This window comes from Vipera ursinii, assembly GCF_947247035.1.
Source record: "Vipera ursinii genome assembly, chromosome: 1".
In the NCBI taxonomy this organism is placed as follows: Eukaryota; Metazoa; Chordata; class Lepidosauria; order Squamata; family Viperidae; genus Vipera; species Vipera ursinii.
Window position 1 is genome coordinate 228,141,441 of NC_139512.1, and position 20,480 is coordinate 228,161,920.

The 20,480-nt window shown below is 38.6% G+C and overlaps 1 protein-coding gene across 1 annotated transcript in view; it reads left to right on the top strand.

Annotated features, from left to right (window-relative positions):
• LRRC1 (leucine rich repeat containing 1) overlaps positions 1–19,087 on the top strand; it is a 93,640-nt gene extending 74,553 nt beyond the window's left edge. Inside the window, exons 11-14 of the mRNA XM_083348067.1 lie at positions 11,769–11,884; positions 13,640–13,812; positions 16,211–16,347; positions 17,903–19,087. Coding sequence (XP_083204193.1) covers positions 11,769–11,884; positions 13,640–13,812; positions 16,211–16,347; positions 17,903–18,061 — 585 coding nt within the window. The 3' untranslated portion in view covers positions 18,062–19,087. The remainder of the gene's footprint in view (positions 1–11,768; positions 11,885–13,639; positions 13,813–16,210; positions 16,348–17,902) is intronic.
• The last annotated feature ends 1,393 nt before the right edge of the window (positions 19,088–20,480 follow it).

The window sequence follows — 20,480 nt, forward strand, 5'->3', positions numbered from 1 at the left end:
AGGGGTCAGCAGCCTGAAACAGTGAAAGAGCCACTCGGAACTGGTTCCCTCACAAAAGGAAAAACTGGGAGCCGCAAAAAATGTGTGCGCATGTGCGTACATGTGCGCATGCACAGAACAGGGTTTGACTGAAGAGTGGAGCCAAGGCGAGATATGCATCTACCCTGCATATTTGAATTGATTGGTTTTTAGTCCCAGGGGTTTTTTTTGGACTGCACATGGCAGAGGACTGGGAGCCGCAGGAGACGGCTGAAAGAGCCGCATGCGGCTCCGGAGCCACGGGTTGCAGACCTGTGGCCTAGACGTTCGACACGTGATAGGCATCCACCTGATAGATACCAGGCTAGTGTTGTATGCAGTGCTTTTTTTGTAAAAGAAAAAGGTGCCGGAACTCACACATGTCATACAACCCGCCTTGCGTACCCTACAAGGTTCCATCCAGAAAAGGTGCCGGAACTCCGTTCTGAGCGTTCTATGAGAAAAAAAGCCCTGGTTGTATGTCAGGTGAATGTAGAACCATCTAATTTTGAAGAGATTAAATTGTATCCCGAAAAAGAACAAAGAGCATGGAAGGGAGCAATGGATAAGGAGTTACAATCCTTGCAGGAGTTAGAAGTATATGAAAATGTTAGACTCCCACCAGGTGAGCGTGCAAATGCGTTGTGTTGGGGTCTGTAAGGGGCAGAACGCTTATGTTCAATGCCGGCTGGCTGTAACATGGCTACAAAACGTGTATTGGTAAACTCAGTACCATTATCTGTTAATACAATACACTGAACCTTCCTCTTCATTTTTCTTTCAACAAACTTCAGCCAGTTTGCGAAATTCTGAAATGTGTCTGCTTTTGTTGTCATTAAATAACAAAAACCATAACGTGAATAATGGTCCATGATACTCAGAATACAGCATGCTCCACCAATACTAGGTTTCATAGGGCCAATGATATCTGCAAACACTACCTCTAAAGGTACAGTGGTCTTAAAACCATTAGTCCTGCTTGCAGGGGTTACCTTGCTTTTCTCCTGGCTACACGCATTACAATTCAAATACTTCTGACACGGTTTCAGTTTTATCCCTTTAGCCAGTTCAACAGTCTTCCGTAGCATATTGAAATTCACATGCCCTAAACGTCTATGAAGCAGATGGATACAATCATCATGTGGTTTTTTGTTCTCATAGACAGAACCAGCATGAGCCATCATTCCTGGGTTGTCAGTGAGAACAAATAAATGGTTCTTCAGGTTAGCGGTAGCTCTAGTACCATTCTTTTCAATAATACATTTATCTCCCCTGAAGGTCACTACAAACCCAGCCTGTACCAATGCCTTCACAGATAACAAATTAAACTTTAGTTTAGGCACATATAACATTGGTAAACGTTCATTAATATGTGGACAGTATGCACTACCTTCACCAGAGGCTTTCATTCTCCAGCCATTTGCTAAAGACACATACTGTTTACTCTTAGTCATATGGGCAAATCTCTCTTTAGTCTTGGTTATACACTGAGAAGCCCCACTGTCAACCACCCACAAATCATGGTTTAAGGATGTTGGAGAACCAGAAACAGCTAAACCAACATCTTTTCTTATTCTCCTATTGCTATCTTCATTCTGTTTCTTGCTCTTCTTACAAAATCTAGCAATATGCCCTTTAGCCCCAGAAGAATAACATTTCTTAACAGTATAAGCAGTTGTGGATTGTTGTTCCTCTTGTGGTTGTGTCTCTCTCAGCTGGTCTCTGTCTTGCCTTCTTCTGGACTCTTCCAGCAATCTCAATGTTTTTTAATGTTAGTTCCTCTCTGGTCAGGACTTCTAAAGACGAGACATACGAATCATAGCTCTCATCCAAAGATGAAAGAATGATATACACCTGATGCAGCTCCGAGAAAATCAGCTCCTTTTCATGTAGCTCTTGCAAAAGTTTCTTCATGAATGCCAGATGAGCTAACATGTCCCCATCCTTCTGAAGACGAGCCCTAAACAGTTTGCGCGTAAGGTGTATATGTGCACCCACGCTATCACGAACATAAATTCTTCGCAAAATGTCTCAACACCTAGTAGCAGACTCCTCACCACGGATATGGACAAGCTGCTGGTCATCCAGTGTTAGTCCAATTAGGCAAAGAGCTCTTTCGTTGTCTCGGTTAAATTTCTCTATTCTCTTTGCATCGTCCTCATCTTCTGGATCCCAAGCGGTCGCGTCTGGTGGGTCATTAACTACAGCCCATAGTCCTTCCTCGCGCAGAAGCAAGCAGCATTTTGTGGACCAGGAAACATAGTTTGTCCCATCTAACTGGGTTATCCAGGAAATAACTGTTGCTTGTTCTTGTGCCACTTTTCCATTTGAAGAGGTAACACAAAACTCAGCTATTATGATATGGTACTGTGTATGCTAGCTCTCAGAATGTCTCTGGGCCCATAACCAATGACAGGGTTTGTGCAGAATATCTCCTGAGCCAACAAGAAGAATGCACAGAAGAAGTGGTACTGAGAGTAGTCAGGTTTTGCACAGCAACCGCACTGATACACTGAGGCGTGTAAAAAAGGAAAAAAAACTTTACTTTTAGGAGTAGCACAAGTCAAGAATAAACAGTCCAGGTCATACACAGGTACAGAGAAGATATCAACAGTTCAAGAGTTATCCAATACAAAGTCGTCTTACCAGTCCAAAAGTCAAAAACACAGTTCTTCGGATTTAGCAAACAGTAGCAAAACCACAATCAACAATAATCAGCAAGCAATGTAATATATCAGCTATTCAGACTTCTTTATATTGTTAATCATAGTCATTAGTGCTGTTTTCAAAAACCGGACTCTATACTGCTGGGTGCAATACAACAAATGTGAATTTTCACTGTAAAAATATTGAGGTAGAAATCTGGTAAAACTCCACACCAAATTGATCCAGCAGATGGTATGTTTAGGTTGCTCTAATTCAGGGGTGGGGAACTATGGCCCTTTTATGACTTGTGGACTTCAGCTGAGCCAACCATGGAATTCTGGGAGTTGAAGTCCACAAGTCATTAACAGGCCATAGTTCCCCACCTCTGCTCTTAACTAAAAATGATTCTAGAAACGAGACTGACTGGGGTAGAATTCAGCAGGCAGTTACATTCCACAAAGGAATATCAGTTTATTTTATTCCTGCCTGTTTGAAATCTCAGTAGAAAGTGAGGGCTGGTTCATTCATACAATAATAATAATAATAATAATAATAATAATAATAATAATAATAATAATAATAATAATAATGTAAAGTTGGAAGGGACCTTGGAGGTCATCTAGTCCAACCCCCTGCTCAGGCAGGAAACCCTATACCATTTCAGGCAAATGGCTGTCCAGTCTCTTCTTAAAAACCTCCAGTGTTGGAGCATTCACCACCTCTGGAGGCAGGTTGTTCCACTCATTAATTGTTCTAACTGTCAGGAAGTTTCTCCTTAGTTCTAGGTTGCTTCTCTCCTTGACTAGTTTCCATCCGTTGCTTCTTGTCACCCTTTCAGGTGCTTTGGAGAATAGCTTGACTCCCTCTTCTTTGTGGTAGCCCCTGAGATATTGGAACACTGCTATCATGTCACTCCTCACCCTTCTGTTCATTAAACTACACATACCCGATTCCAGCAACCGTTCCCTATATGTTTTAGCCTCCAGCCCCCTAATCATCTTTGTTGCTCTTCTCTGTACCCTTTCTAGAGTCTAGACATCTTTTTTACATCGTGGTGACCAAAACTGGATGCAGTATTCCAGGTGTGGCCTTACCAAAGCATTGTAAAGTGGTATTAGTACTTCACTTGATCTTGATTCTATCCCTCTGTTAATGCAGCCTAGCACTGTGTTGGCTTTTTTGGCAGCTGCAGCACACTGCTGGCTCATATTGAAGTGATTGTCCACTAGGACTCCGAGATCCCTCTCACAGTTACTACTATTGAGCAAGGTACCACCTATACTATACCTGTGCATTTCATTTTTCCTGCCTAAATGTAGAACCTTTTTTTTCACCATTGAATTTCATTTTGTTAGATAGCGCCCAGTGTTCGAGTCTGTCCAGATCCTTCTGTATCTTAATGTGCAGTTCCTTATTTTATCACTCTGCTGAGCAGTTGATAGAGTGGGAATTGCTTTTCATAAGATCCTGTTGGATGGTGCTGTTCAGTGATAATGAAAGTCATAATGCTTGGTCTTTGAGTCCTGCTTTATGTCTACAAGTTTGTTTTCTGTTTCCCTTAATGGGCTTCTTGATCTATAAATACATTCTTGCTCCCTTTCCTGATGTATTGATTTTTTCTTATCCTGCCTTTATTATTTTTATAAATAACTCAAGGCAGAGAACATATCTAATACCCCTTCCTTTCCTTCTCCTACTTTCCCCACAACAACAGCCCTGTGAGATGGGATGGGCTGAGAGAGAGTGACTGGCTTAGGTGGGATTAGAACTCCTGGTTTCTAGTCTGGTGTCTTCACCACTAGACCAGACTGGCTTTTTTTATAAAGGGTACAGCTCTGCTAATAAACCTGTATTCTTGTTATGGCATACTTAAAATTTCCTAGTTTGTCCAGCCACTGTATGCTCAGTTTTGAACTCTAGTAATTGCCATACTTGAAAATGCAAACAATGCAGAATTCCTGTTTTCTGGATTTAGAGAACTCCCTAATTATATTTCTCTCCATTAGGCTCTCCTAAAAATTCAATCACAAAACAGTTATCTTTGCCTTCTTTGTGATTGTCGCAGAGCTCAAATTACTCTTGCAATTGGATGACTTATTTTCATCAGAACCATTTTGAATTCAAAGTTACAAAATGAATTTAAAAGAATTGTTTTGCCCACCTTCAGAATCCTAACTTCACCTCATAGCACCAAGTAAGTTTCTTGCATATCAGGATCAAAATTTTGCTGCACTTGGGATTTATTTGTCTGCCAAGTGTTCTGTAAATATGTTAAACATGAAAAAGTTTGTTTTGTAAAAAGAGAGTGACATGTGTTACAACAAAGTCTTACAGTGCAATGCTGACGCTTTACTTTTGGGGCTTTAGAAACAACTAGGCAGAACTGCATAGTATCATTTAGTTTGTACCCATGCAGTTAGGGTTTTAGTATGCTGATGTTCAGAATGCACCATGTGTATGCAGGTACTAAATATCTGGTGATTGTTCTGCTCTGCTTAGCTAAGTTTCACATAATATAAGAAATACAGATAATCCTTAAGCCATGTCTGTATGTCAGTTTATTATATCCATTTGTAAAGAACTCAAGGACTTAGAAACTCTGCAGAATGCATGCAGAAATGATTTGGGCAAGTGGTCGAGTCTGACCCACAGTTAGGGAACACTGTAGCATTTTGGATTGGTATATAATTGTGGCAAGACTAACTTTTAATATATCAAGAGTTTAACTGAATTATACGTGGCTGGTGTCTACAGCATTAAGGGAGGTACACATTTACTTCATTTTGCAAATATTAATTTAACGAAAATACTGTGTTCTCCTGTCATTTTATCACTCTCTGTGTGTGTGTTAGCATGTGTGTGCGGGAGAATGGCAGTGTGCAGTCTGTGTGCACAGTACAGTGCTCTGTGTTAAATCAAACAATTGTATCTTGTGTTTTTCTTAATTGTTAGCTGCTTGGAAATTTGAGTCAGGTAATTCTTGTCACTGTAAGTACTGTTCAGCCCACAGTTTCACCAGCTCCCTTCATCTGACTGCTTTCAATGCATGATGATTCAAACTGGCTGACTCCACCACTGCACTTTCATTGCCCCCCCACCCCCCCACCCCAAAATCTTGAATTTCCTAGCTTAAGAAAGAGGATGCTTTTCAAAAGGCTGCATGGCCAAGTTCATTCTGCTTATGTCCCTGAGGCACAGCTGTTCAAAGCAAACCACTCCTTGTGCACAATAAGGAATCATCTAACATTCACTAACCAGGATAATTGTGTGCAGTTGTTTTTATCTTTTTAATTTTAGATGTATTTTAGTTAGACGAGTACAATATTTTTGTTGTTTACTTCCTGCAAACCCACAGAGCACTTCCAGAAGTTTAGTGCATGGTTTCTCGCTTTTAATAATAATCTATGACTTGAAAAGTATACAATGATCTTGCTGTTGCTCCCATTCTTAACTCCTTGCATGAAAATAGGAAAGTGTGCCTGTTCATAATGGAAGGAAATATGAAAATATTTGTTGGTAACATTTTACATAAATATTAAACTGTGATGGAAAGTATAGTGCTTAGAGTGGCTATTGAAAAGAATTTCATTTATAAAGGCAAATAGATCAAAATAGGTTTAGTTGAATTGGCATGCACAGCTAAGTATCATTTATTCAGGAATTTAGAATTGTATTTAACTGGATTTAAATATAGCAATGTATTTTTACTTTTATAAGCATGACTTAAAGGTGACTTTAAAATGGATTGCTATGCACAATTTTAAGGAGTTCAGTTCCTTTTTAAACCGATGTTTAACATTTGTGGCAAATAATGGTAGAATTTCTTTATTTCCTAAAATGGATATTTGAGAGCAATGCCATCCGTATTGTGCATCTTATAAGGGGAAATGTAATTGCATTTGTCATAGCATGCTAGCCATCTTAAATTAGATTTTGAGCTGTGAATTTAGGAAATTTTATGGTTCTCTGTTCAACATTCATAGTGTTAGCTATATCTTAAATTTCAGACAGAAGACATAGATTTCAAATAGAAGACAGAATTGCAGTAAATTAAAAATATTTTTCAACCTATACGCAGTAACCTAGAATAAACACTATTTTTATTTTGGTAGAGATTTTCTAAAAGAATTACTTATTAAAATAAAACTTTTTAGAATTGCTGACTTGTTAATAGACCAATTTGATTTGGTGCAATTTAGACCATACCTAGTAAGTTAGGTATTTTTCTTCTTTCTCTTTTAAAAAGAAAGACTGTTGTTGGAAGTTATGTTGGAGGTTTGGGGTATCAAATATCATATAAAAGTCTAAGAACTCAGTTTGTCTTAATCCATTAATTGAAGTGTCTTCAATTAATGCATGATGCAAATGGCAAACCTGCAGGAAATGTACAGGTGAAACTTGAAAAAATAGAATATCGTGCAAAAGTTCATTTATTTCAGTAATGCAACTTAAAAGGGGAAACTAATATATGAGATAGGCTCATTACATGCAAAGCAAGATAGTTGAAGCCGTGATTTGTCATAATTGTGATGATTATGGCGTACAGCTCATGAAAACCCCAAAACCACAATCTCAGAAAATTAGAATATTACATGCAATCAATAAAACAAGGAGTGTACATAGAACAATATCGGACCTCTGAAAAGTATAAGCATGCATATGTACTCAGTACTTGGTTTGGGCCCCTTTTGCAGCAATTACTGCCTCAATGCGGCGTGGCATGGAAGCTATCAGCCTGTGGCACTGCTGTGGTGTTATGGAAGACCAGGATGCTTCAATAGCGGCCTTCAGCTCTTCTGCATTGTTCGGTCTCATGTCTCTCATCTTTCTCTTCGCAATGCCCCATAGATTCTCTATGGGGTTCAGGTCAGGCGAGTTTGCTGGCCAATCAAGCACAGTAATCCCACAGTCATTGATTGTTTTGGTGCTTTTGGCAGTGTGGGCAGGTGCCAAGTTCTGCTGGAAAATGAAGTCAGCATCCCCATAAAGCTTGTCTGCGGAAGGAAGCATGAAGTGCTCCAAAATCTGGTAGACGGCTGTGTTGACCCTGGACTTAATAAAGCACAGTGGACCAACACCAGCAGATGAGGTGGCTCCCCAAATCAACACAGACTGTGGAAACTTCACACTGGACTTCAAGCATCTTGCAGTGTGTGCCTCTCCATTCTTCCTCCAGACTCTGGGTCCTTGGTTTCCAAATGAGATGCAAAAGTTGCTCTCATCAGAAAAGAGGACTTTGGACCACTGAGCAACAGACCAGGTCTGTTTTTCTTTAGCCCAGGTAAGACGCTTCTGACGTTTGTTGTTCAGGAGCGGCTTGACAAGAGGAATACGACATTTGAAGCCCATGTCCAGGATCCGTCTGTGTGTGGTGGCTCTTGATGCACTGACTCCAGCCTCAGTCCACTCCTTGTGAAACTCCTCAACACTTTTGAATGGCCTTTTCCTGACAGTCCTCTCCAGGCTGCGGTCATCCCTGCTGCTTGTGCACATTTTTCTTCCACACTTTTCCCTTCCACATAACTTTCTATTAATGTGCTTTGATACAGCACTTTGGGAACATCCCTGTTCACCGCCCTGAGTCCTTCGGGAGAAGGGCGGTATAGAAATCAAATTATTAAATTAAATTAAATTAAATTAAACTTCTTTTGCAATTACCTTTTGAGGCTTTCCCTCCTTATGGAGGGTGTCAATGATGGTTTTCTGCACAACTGTCAGGTCAGCAGTCTTCCCCATGATTGTGATTCCTACTGAACCAGACTGAGAGACCATTTAAAGGCTCAGGAACCCTTTGCAGGTGTTATGGCTTAATTAGCTGATTAGAGTGGGACAGTTTGAGCCTAGAATATTGCACCTTTTCACAATATTCTAATTTTCTGAGATTGTGGATTTGGGGTTTTCATGAGCTGTATGCCATAATCATCACAATTATGACAAATCATGGCTTGAACTATCTTGCTTTGCATGTAATGAGTCTCATATGAAGGCTACTGCTAAGTTTGTAAGCCGCCCTGAGTCTTCGGAGAAGGGCGGGATATAAATGGAATTAAAATAAAAAATAAATATATTAGTTTCCCCTTTTAAGTTGCATTACTGAAATAAATGAACTTTTGCACAATATTCTAATTTTTCGAGTTTCACCTGTATGTATTTTAAATACTTACACTATGAACAGAGTGAACTGAAGAGACAAAGGTGGTGTCAAACTGGTGGCCCATGGGCAGGATGTGTCACACGCAGGCCACACCCACCCTGGCTCCGCAAAGGCAAAAAAACATCACAATATGTCACGATATGTCATGTGACCTGATCGAGTTTGACACGAATAGGTCTGTCCATTGTATTTTAATGCTGAAGTGGCACCTCTCGCAATGCATTCCTTAGCATTTGATCTATGTTCACACATGGGAGGAAAAATGGGATTTGGGAGCTGAATATGAAACAGTGGCAGAATAATTATTATAAGGTCTGCAATTATTAGAGCAGTGCAGTGATCTGGATTGAAAAGGGAAAAGGTGATTTGGCATGTGCACAGGTACGTGCACCTGTTGCAACCCCTTAAAGAAGCAGTATTTTTTTCTGAGCTTACATACGGAAGGACATTTATCTCTCTGATTTCTACATTGTTTTAGTCTAACTGGCCCTAATTGACTTACAAAGGAAACAAACAAAATAAATTATGTCGCTATTTACAATATATTCCTATGGCACCTTCTTGTTCTCTGGGGAGAAATTTCATTTCTTCTGTTCTGAAATCATCTTTTAGAAAAGCAAGCTTCTAAAATACAAGACAAATGACTATCTTGCCACTAGGAGTGAGCTGTTTTGCAGATTTTCAGCTGTGGAATTAGGAAGTTATGTTGTTATAGGTTCAACATACATAGTGTTAGCTACATTAAATTTCAAGCAGAAGACATTGATTTATCACAGTAAATTAAAAATATTTGCATACACACATATACATATATTGATATCTATATCTATATATCTATATATCTATTTCTATCTACACACACACACACACACACACACACACCCCTCTCAAATTTCAAGGTAGGCAGAGGCTTCCATCAGTCACCCTCGGTTTATTCTTATGGAGCAGGCAGAGTTTACCCATAATAAGTGGTCTTGAAGATAACTAGATCTAAAGCCATAAAGCATTTTATAAATAATAATTAGCACCTTGAATTGTATATGAAAACAGACCAGTAACAGGTGCAACCACCAACAAAAGTATATTAGGAAAATTCATGGGTCTGACCAGTTATCAAATAGGCAGGTTCATCTGTAGTGAATTATAGTACTCTGGCTAAGAGGAAATAGAGACAGAAGTAATACCTCACATTTTAGAGAAGATCACACCTGGTGCACCAATTATAATAAATAGATGAAAGCTTATCTGGCAGCAGCTCCCACCTGTTCTTTAGGTGTGAGTCTAGGGACATGGCTAGACTGTAGGGCTGCTCTCTCAGGGGGAGCACACCCCATCCAAACGCAAACTTGTTATCATCTTGGAATGAGCTCATTTCTGGATTAACAGGCAGTCCAACTTGCTCACATTCAATTTAAGCCTGTTTTTTCCCACCTGAACTCTACAACCTCCAAGCACTGGTTCAGGTCTGCTACTGCAACTCCAGTTCATCTTCAAGTGGAAATATTCAACTAGGTATTACCCACACACTAAGGATACTTTATACTCTGCTAGTAGATGACCTCTCCTAGTGGCTTCATACATGTTAAACTAACTAGGGAGGAATGCTGAGCTCTGGAGCACCTCACGTCAGACCATCCCTCCTTGTAATTTAGGCCAGTGTTTCTCAGCCTTGGAAACTTTAAGATGTGTGGACTTCAACTCCCAGAATTCCCCAGCCCAGAATATTGTTAGAAGGAAAGATTACCAAGCACGAATCCTAGTGAGCGCTTTTGAAATGAAAATCCTATATAGACATAATTTAGGACTATAAAATTGTCTGTTCCTTCAACTTTTTCAGTATAGGTGGCTAGAAGCTTGATTCATTTGTGAAGGTGGGACTGTCTGCATCTCTATTTTAATAACTTTCAGCCCTTTTGCCAACTTGAGAAGCAAAATTCACATATCCCCCACCCCATAATAACTAATTGGAATTTCCCAGTTAGGAAATAGTGGAATTGTCACAACATGATTTCCCCTAATCTCAGCCCTCAAAGGCAAATCAGAAACTAATAGTAACCCTGAAGACCACTGAGAGGGGAACACCATTTAAGTGCCATCATAGTTCTCCCACAAGAATAAGCCAGGTTTGTTGTTGTTTTTTTGAATTTCTAACTGGTATATGCTTCCCCCATCTCCTAAATCATTTTCCCCATTTAAGTCCAGATTGCCTCATAGCTCTAATATTACATTTAGAGTACAATCTTATGTACAGTATGTTAGAAGTATATTGAGTTCAATTGCTTTTTCCTTACTAATTGTGTAGAGTTAATGCCTCGTTGTAATTATTTTAATTCTTATCAGACCAAACTTAGTTGAAGCATCCTCTTAAATGGTTATTCAAGAACTAAATTATACATTGATGCTAATGCATAGCATTTTTTCCCTACTTGAATGCAAGCAGTGGAACCATAATATGTATTAATTTATTTGCTAGATTTGTATCCTGCTTTTCCTTGAGGTCAGATCAGTGTACAAAAGGATCTCCCGTCATTTTATCCTTATACCAACAATTTCTGTTTAATAAGCTGGGCTGAGAGAGGATGATTAGCCCAGTTTCCCCTTTGGGTTATCCTGACTAAGAATTAAAGAGTTTTTCCAGTCCTAGTGTAGCCCCTTTAATTGCTATATCACACTGCCTACCACATTGCCTAATTTGTGTTTTTAAATCCTTTTGTTACTTATTATTATGTGGTCCATTCTTCTCCATATCTGCAATTTGATCTTGGGATTCTCTTTTAAGGTCTCCTAAGATTGCTCTCTAAGTGAAATGTTGCACAAACATGATTATCCTAGTTACAAAGTATCACCTTCATCTGTAGTAATTTGCTACAGTATGTAGCGAGCTTACATGATTTACCTAATATGTCACACTGCAGCAGTATTTCACTCTCCTTTTCTTTCTGTAAAACAGATTGGTGGGTGTTGCAGCTTAAATGTATTTTCAGTACGGGACAATCAGCTATCTAGGATTCCGCCGGAGATATCGCAGGCCACAGAGCTTCATGTTCTTGATGTAGCTGGAAACAGGCAAGTGTGTTCATATTTCCTCTAAATTCATCTTGTAGTGGATTTGAACTGACAGATTTCTTAATATCCCTCCTGTGGGAAATGGTGGACTGGGGGACAAATACTTCGTAATCTGGTGTTAAAAGGCTGGTCCCAGTTAAGTCAAAGCAATGTTGACTGGTGAATCAAGTTCACTGGATTATTGATAGCCACACAGAATGGTAATAAAAATTGTATTCTCAAAAAAAAACAAAAAAAAACAACAAAGCCCTAGAGGTGTTATGCTCTTGTCTCTGGGACAATGTTTTAGACTAGGGATGTAGTGGGCCTCTTTCTTGTTACTTAGCTGTTCAGTTCATCACCTTTTCTGTTCAGATAAATTCCCTCTCCGTTATGAACCTTCCAAGGCTTCTGTTCTAATTAGACTTTTAAAAACAGACACACATTTTCCTTTGGAGAAGAAAAATAAGTACTCCAAGTTTTAAAAATTCTTTAGCATAACTATTTCAGTAATATCAGGAATCTCATGTGACCAAATGTCTTCAGTTTTTTAAAAAAACCCTTCTAAGTCTAGTCTATAGCTCTAGCATTTTGTGGTATTCTCTCCTCCAAGTACTAACCCATTTAGCATTTAGCATTAGCAATACCATTTAGACTTATATACCATGCCATAGTACGTTATAACACTCTCTGGGTGGTTTACAATGCATATTGCCCCCAGCAAACTGGGTCCTCATTTTACCAACCTCAAAATGATGGAAGGCAGATCAGGATCAAACTCCAGGCTGTGGAGAAAGTTTGCCTGCTATACTGTATTTTAATCACCTCACCACCAGGGTTTAGGTTTTGACATCAGCTAAGTGGGTCTAGGTGTTGTCACAACAACTATTTGTAGGTCTGTATATTGAAACAGATAAAATATAGCAGTATCCAGATGACCTGGATGGAGTTTGGAAAACCTAAGCATGGTTGAGTTTGCTTGTTACTTGGAGGGACATTCCTACAAATGCCAAGGCCCTAGATGAGATTTGAACGTTGGGGAGGAAGACATCCCAGAAGACAATGGCAAAGCTCTTCTTTTCTGCCAAGAGAACGTCATTGATATGATCATATAGTTGCCAGAAATTGAGCTTGACTTGAGGGAATTTTTGCCTTTTGATTGTGATAGATTGTGGGATTTTATGCTGTTATAAGAATAGGATAAGCTTTAGTCATTTGGACTGATGCAGTTCAGTTCTTTGCATCTTCATTGTTCGGGTCTAATAAAATAGCACTTAATACAGAATTTACGTCTTTCTATCCTTCACTAATTCCAATTCTCAGAACAACAATGTACAAAATGCATGAAATATGAATTGGAGGGCTGATTAAGGGGTAGAAAAATAATTGTGCACCCAAAGAAATACAATGTTTGGTGCTAAACAATATGTAAATGCCAAGTTCTTTCCTGGGCACACAGTATGTTTCTTATTTATTCTGAACAATGTAGTAAATCTGTATTTAACTTGGAACACCTGATATCTTCCAGACTTCAGTGTCACTATGTAGCTAAATTTCTATGGCACTGCAAGGGGTATATTTACCAGGGGACTATTGTGTGTATTATAAATAGGTTCTCTTTTGAAATAGGTCCTCTTTTCTTTCCAAAGGGGAACAGTGGGTTATTTTTTTATATAGCACAAACAACAAATATGCTGCAAAACTTCTTTAATGCTTTGCTTTGTTCTGCATAGTTGGATAGGAAATCTTAAACCAATTCCTTGTTTTCTCCATTAGGTTGATACATCTTCCCATGTCGCTGACTAGCTTGAAACTGAAAGCTTTGTGGTTGTCTGATAACCAGTCTCAGCCTTTGCTTACCTTCCAGACAGATACAGACCCTGAAATGGGAGAAAAAATTTTAACATGTGTTTTACTTCCTCAATTGCCTTCTGAGCCTAGTTGCCAAGGTAAACATTTTTTGAGATCATCTTTATGGGAAGCAAAGATGGCTTTTCTCTGCATAAGGAGAAAAAAAAAGTCAGTCCCCTTTTGTAACAAGCAGCGTGGACATATATAAAATATTTTAAATGTAAAAATTATGAAAGATGCTAATGTTGTGGAAAACTTTAGATATAATTACATAATACTGAAGACACCAACAAGTAAAGAGGAGGTTCTTTTATTATAGAGACAAGGGCCTCAGATCTCTCCGACTTCCTTTAAACAAGAATAGGAATATATTTTCTTCATTATATTCTTGTTTCTTTGTTTGTTACATCAAACTGATAAATCACTTGGTTTTGAAGAAATTACATGTATATCTATTGAACAGCCCTAAACCCCTTTCCATTGACCTACATTCCACATACAGGTGCCATAACAATAACAATAATAACAACAATAAAAATAACAACAACAACAACAACAATAATAGTATTGAAGGAAAATGTGATAACAACTTGACATGGGCATGGCTCAAGATGGGAACCATCAAGAAAGAAACGGAAGGCTTAATACTGGCTGCTCAAGAACAAGCACTTCAAACTAGTGCCATGAAAGTGAAGATACAAAAAACTACTGACAATCCAATTGCGCAAACTGATTACTAAGCTAGACATGACCAAGTTGCTAAACTAATCCACTGGGCATTGTATAAAAAATATGACTTGCCTGTGTCCGAAAAGTTGTGGAAACAGGATGGAAAATGTTGTCGAGAATGAGAGGGTGAAGATCTTGTGGGACTTCCGAATACAGACAGATTGCCATTTGGAACACAACACGCCAGATATTGCAGTCATAGAGAACCGAAGCATACAGTTGATTGATATCACTGTACCAGGAGATGCCAGAGTCGAAGAAAAAGAACTGCAAGAAATTACGAAATACCACGACTTGGCCATCGAAACTGCGCGATTATGGATGAAACGTGTAAGAGTGATACCCATTGTCATCGGGGCACTGGGAACTATGTCCAAAAACTTTGCAAAATACATCAAGAAATTGCAGCTTCCTGCAATAACTCCAGCAAAGCTACAAAGAACTGTGCTACTCGGAACATCTTACATTTTAAGGAGATACCTGGTTGATACCTAGGATGCTGACAGCAACTGTGTCAACCATTAGTGCCAGTCAATTTGAATGGTCAGTTGACTGAGTTTCATGTTTTATGAATAAAAGTTTTATATAACAACAACAACAACAACTAATAATAATAATAATAATAATAATAATAATAATAATAATAATAATAATAATAATAATAACAACAACAACAACAATAGAGTATGGAATAACAGAGTTGTAAGGGACCTTACAGGACTTCTAGTCTCTGCTCAAGTAGGAGACCCTATACCATTCTGAACAAATGGCTGTCCAGTCATTCCATTAATTAATTGTTCTCAGTGTCAGGAAATTTCTCCTTAGTTTTAGCTGGGATTTCTCTTTAATGAGCATCCACCCTTTGCTTCTTGTCCTATCCCCAGGTGCTTTGGAGAATAAGTTGACTCCATATTCTCTGTGACTGTCCCTCAAGTACTGGTACAACTATCATGTCACCCCTAGTCTTTTTTGTTGTTAGACTAAAGGTAAAGGTAAAGGTTCCCCCGCACATGCGTGCTAGTCGTTTCCGACTCTAGGGGCCGGTGCTCATCTCCGTTTCATAGCCGAAGAGCCAGCGCTTGTCCGAGGACGTCTCCGTGGTCATGTGGCCGGCATGACTAGACGCCAAAGGCGCACGGAACGCTGTTACCTTCCCACCGTAGTGGTCCCTATTTTTCTACTTGCATTTTTACGTGCTTTCGAACTGCTAGGTGGGCAGAAGCTGGGACGAGTAACAGGCGCTCACTCTGCTACGCAGCACTCGGGATTTGACCCGCCAAACTGCCGACCTTCTGATCGACAAGTTCAGCGTCCTAACCCACTGAGCCACCGCATCCCTATGTTGTTAGACTAGACATATCTAATTCCCTCAATTGTTCATCATATAGTTTAGCCGCCATCTTTCAATGTTTGAATGTTTGAAATGTATATGCCAATGAACTCATAATGAAACTGGATGGCTAATAAATTTTAATCATTTCTTACACTGAAAATCTGCATAATTTAAACAAAAGAAAATGGAGCTTATTAACATGCAAATGTATGATTTTTATTTCACTAAAAATAAGTTTCACGAAATGAAAGGTTACTAAACACGGAGAGTTTAGCCAATGAAAAATAATCTCATAGACTTGGTATCTCAAGTGAATGTTGAATGTTATTTTCAAATATTTTTCAATAAAAACTTGGCATCCAAGCCTCAATACACAGTGACATTAACCTGTGACATACACATCTGCTGTCTCTACTTGTCTGCTGTCATAATAGATAACCTTCCCCGGTGCGGCGCATTGGAGAACTTGGTAAATGAAATGTCAGATGAAACGTGGAATGAACGGGCAGTAAACAGAGTCAGTGCAATTCGCTTTTTAGATGATGAAAAAGATGAAGAAGACAATGAAATGGTGAGTTTTCTCAGGAAGCAAATGCAAAATGATGGGTGCTGGAATAGTAGGCTGCTGATAGTCTTGGAATAATGTTCACAACAGCAGTAGACTGTATTACATACAATTTGCGATCCCAATCTGTTGTTCTTGTTTTTTCAAATCAAAGCTATTTTGTTTTAATAGCATGACTGTGTGCTAGTTTTCTCTTCTTTTTGCTTCTTTGATGATGCGGAGATTTGATTCCCATCCCCCCCCCCCCGTAAAGCCAAAAGAGAGATGAGAATTCTTATGAGAGGTGCAAAGTTTTGTGTTTTAGGCAATGACCTCTGGGAGATTTCCACTGGTCTTTTGGCTACCTCCTCCACCACCACCATCACCATTACATCCGCCTCTCTGCTGTCCCTTCCATTGTCTCTCCTTCATTTCATAACCATTTGCCCTGATGCCTGAAACCTTAGAGCCACCAGGAAGAGTTTGGTATCCTGTTCAAATGAAGGAGAGTCTGGTGGGAGCATCTGTCACTGTATATCCACAACATTTAGATGCACATCTTTTCTTCAGCTATAAATGTCATTGGCATAATTGGCAGGTTAAGCATGAATAGAACTGAATAATCATCTATAATTTCTGTAGATAAATCAGACCGAGATCTCAAGTTATTGTTTAAAAAGCCCAAATAAATAAATCAGAATATCCGATTGTGCTACTTTTTAATGACCAGTAATGCTTCACAATGGGACAGCATACTGTTGGACAAAGTTATTAAAAACCACAGTTTTCTTCTTGTCTTCATATACTTTCCTGGAGCATCAGATTCTCGTATTATGGCATAAATCTCTTTTTAAAACTTTTGTATTTCAAATCAGTTTGCAATATTTTTTGTGGCAGAATCTGTTGTTCAAGAAAAGAAGTTTTCTAATCTTGCTGAGATACGAATATTCTTTTGAAAACAGTATAGGAAACTGTAAGAAATCCATATGCTTAAAAAAAGGTGTAGTACTGTCATTTTTATAAATACTTAAACTGGGAATCGTAAACTAAGTGATAGCAACTACTCAAGACATTTAATCTAAGAACAATTAAGTTAATATTAATCCTCTTAACCAGTGCTGATAACAAGTTAGTTATGTGCATGTGCATGACAGGAAGTTTATGAACCTACTAGATAGGAAAGCAACACTTCAGCTTTTTGTATACTAGGTTTGTGCAGCCCATCAGCTTTAACATGGCAAAGGTCCCTCTGAGCTTGCTTTGATATTCATGTTGAATCTGTAGGCAACTCCTTAAACACCACCTGTCCTTTCCAGCTGCATGAAGTATTTGCAGACAGGTGCTTCACGAACACCTTTCCAGACTCCAAGGCACCTTTTGCCATATGTTTTCTCTGTAACACATTTCTTCTGATTTCTTGCCCCGGCTATTACAGCATGAAAATGGTGATGGCCTATGTTTCTATTTCACAATACACCTAACTAATAGCCGTTAAAACTTGAAAAGCCATTTTAATGAATAGAGAAATACAGTTTTAAGAAGGCAGACGCAAGGAATCATTTACTCCACTGTTTGTTTTTAGCGGACACTCCTAAGGCGAGCCACTCCACACCCTGGGGAATTAAAGAACATGAAAAAGACAGTGGAGAATTTACGGAATGATCTGAATGCTGCTAAAGGACTGGATTCAAACAAAAATGAGGTCAATAATGCCAATGACAGAGTGACCACTTCTGTGTAGAGCCTCACATCCTCCAGGTTGTTGCTCCTGTGTCTTCCCTCCGCTGTCAAAATATTACCATTGCATTCTGGAAATGCCATCTATTCAACCCTCATATGTCTTTGATCGGAGATCCAACTCATCTTGTCCTCGTGTCATTTCTTGGGAAGGTGCTTCTCAGCGGAAGAAAAGTGCCTGACTTCATTCCAAGCCTTTGAACACGGCGCAAGTGCACTGAGCAAAGTTCTTTGCTGTCATGTCTCCCATTTGTCTGTCAGTGATTTTCCATTGTTGTCATTTCCATAAATGTTAAGCTGTTGGTTTCTGGGTTTTTGGATAAGGGAAATACTCTATTACAGAACCTCAGTCGGTTTTCTACTAAGATATTCTCCTCAAATCCCTTCATGGCTGAACTATTTATATGGCTGTTTGACTTATCATGAAAAGAACTAGTTATATGGAGAAGTTATACTTTTACCTCCTGGGCAGCTCAGATGATGTAAATTTTATAATTTTGTATAGGAGTTTCATAACAAAGACAAATGCTTTTAAAAGAAATTTTTTTAAAAAGTAGATTTTGCTATTCCTATTGGATTAATTCCAAAGATGTACATGATTGTCCTATTGCATGTGCCTTAATTGCAGCCTAAATCAAGCTAAACAGAAAATGTAGTGAGATTAGTTAAAACCAGGGTGCCTCTTTCAATGTGTTATCTTGCAAATAATTAACTTTTACTCTCCTTTACAAAAGTTGTTAAAGGCATCTTTTTTCTACTATTGTGATGACACTAGATCCTCAAACTCTGCCTTCCTTATGATATGATTCATTGACAATTGTAAAAAAATAAGTTTGGCTGCCAAAGCATTGCAGTCACTAGAATTTCAGTGCCCATCTTTAACTATACCATCTGTAAACAAGTTTAAAACAGTGAACAAAATACATAGCAACTAGTGCCTATGTTGTGGAAACAAATGTTATCTGCTATACAGACATTATATTATATGTTTGAAGGTTTTATAGATACATAAGACCTAATAAATACCTTAAGAAACATAAAGGCTCAATAACTCTCATTTTACTAGGAAAAAAATCTATTACATTGGATGTTGATTCATTTGAGTTTCACGTAAACCAAAGCTCTTGGCTAACGTCTATGTTATAAAGTTTATAATCATGGCTCAAATTTGTTTTGAAATGTAAGCAACAAAGTCTTAGGGAAACTAGGAATTTGTTGGTTACATTTAATTTGCTAGATGCTGACATTTTCAGGCTTAAAAAGAATGCATGTTCTCTATAAAGTTGTTTTTCATTTTCCAATAACTTAGAAAAAAATAAGATGACAATTCAGCTTGTGACAGTATTTTGCTTCTATCCTATCTTGGTTGTGACATGTGAAAACTGGCTTACTATTGAATGACTAAATTGGGGGGGAAAGTGAAAAAATCCACAAGCAACCAAAAGGCTTTTGTAAACCTTTTATGCCCATGGTGGTGAACCTATAGCATGGCTGCCACAGGTGGCACACAGAGCCTTCTCTGTGGGCACGTGCGCCGTCACCCCAGTCCTAGGCCTTCAGCTGCATTTTATAAAACCTTTTTGCTTTAGGCCTCCGCCACCGTGTGCAAAAAAAAAGTTCAATGAATAAATCAATTTCAACTTCTGGGAAAAAAAGATCTCACAAAGTTGGAATTGATTGATTGAACTTTTTAGTCCCACCCAGTCTGTTGTTACCACCACACGCCCACCCAATGGGCCACACCCACTCAATTGATCACACCCACCCAATGGGCCACGCCCACCCGGCACCTGACGATACATAAGTGGGTTTTGGGTTGCAGTTTGGGCACTCAGTCTCTAAAAGGTTCGCCATCACTGTTCTATGCAGTTCTCAATACACTAAAACTCTAGATAGTATACTTTACAAAATATTATAAAATATGATCTAATTTTTCCAACTCCTAGTTAATATGTGAATGTTCATCAACATATGAAGTGTATCAGGAAAGTGTGTTTGTATGTTTGTGGTTACGTATGTGAATGTAGTACTTCAGTGTAATTTTAATTTAGGGAAAATACACAGAAAAATCCCAGTAACTGAACATGGCTTCAGGTTTTTTGCTTTCCTCTTCTTTAATTTCCTCACTGTAAAAGAAATTCCATCAAATTGCCTAAGGGAAACCAAAATGCATTTTTTTTTCTGTAGAGGTTTCTTTCTATAAAACATTGTGAGACCAATAGGAATGAATTTAAAATATTTAGATGAATTAAAAATATACTTACAAAGACAGCTATAAACAAATCTGCATATGGTTAGTGCTCCATATGTTCTTCTGATGTTTTAAGAGCTTGCTGCAAATACTTGCAACTTCTGTGCTAATAAATATGAATCATATATAGCAGTTTTTTTCTTCATACTTTGCTGATTTGAATGAAACTAAA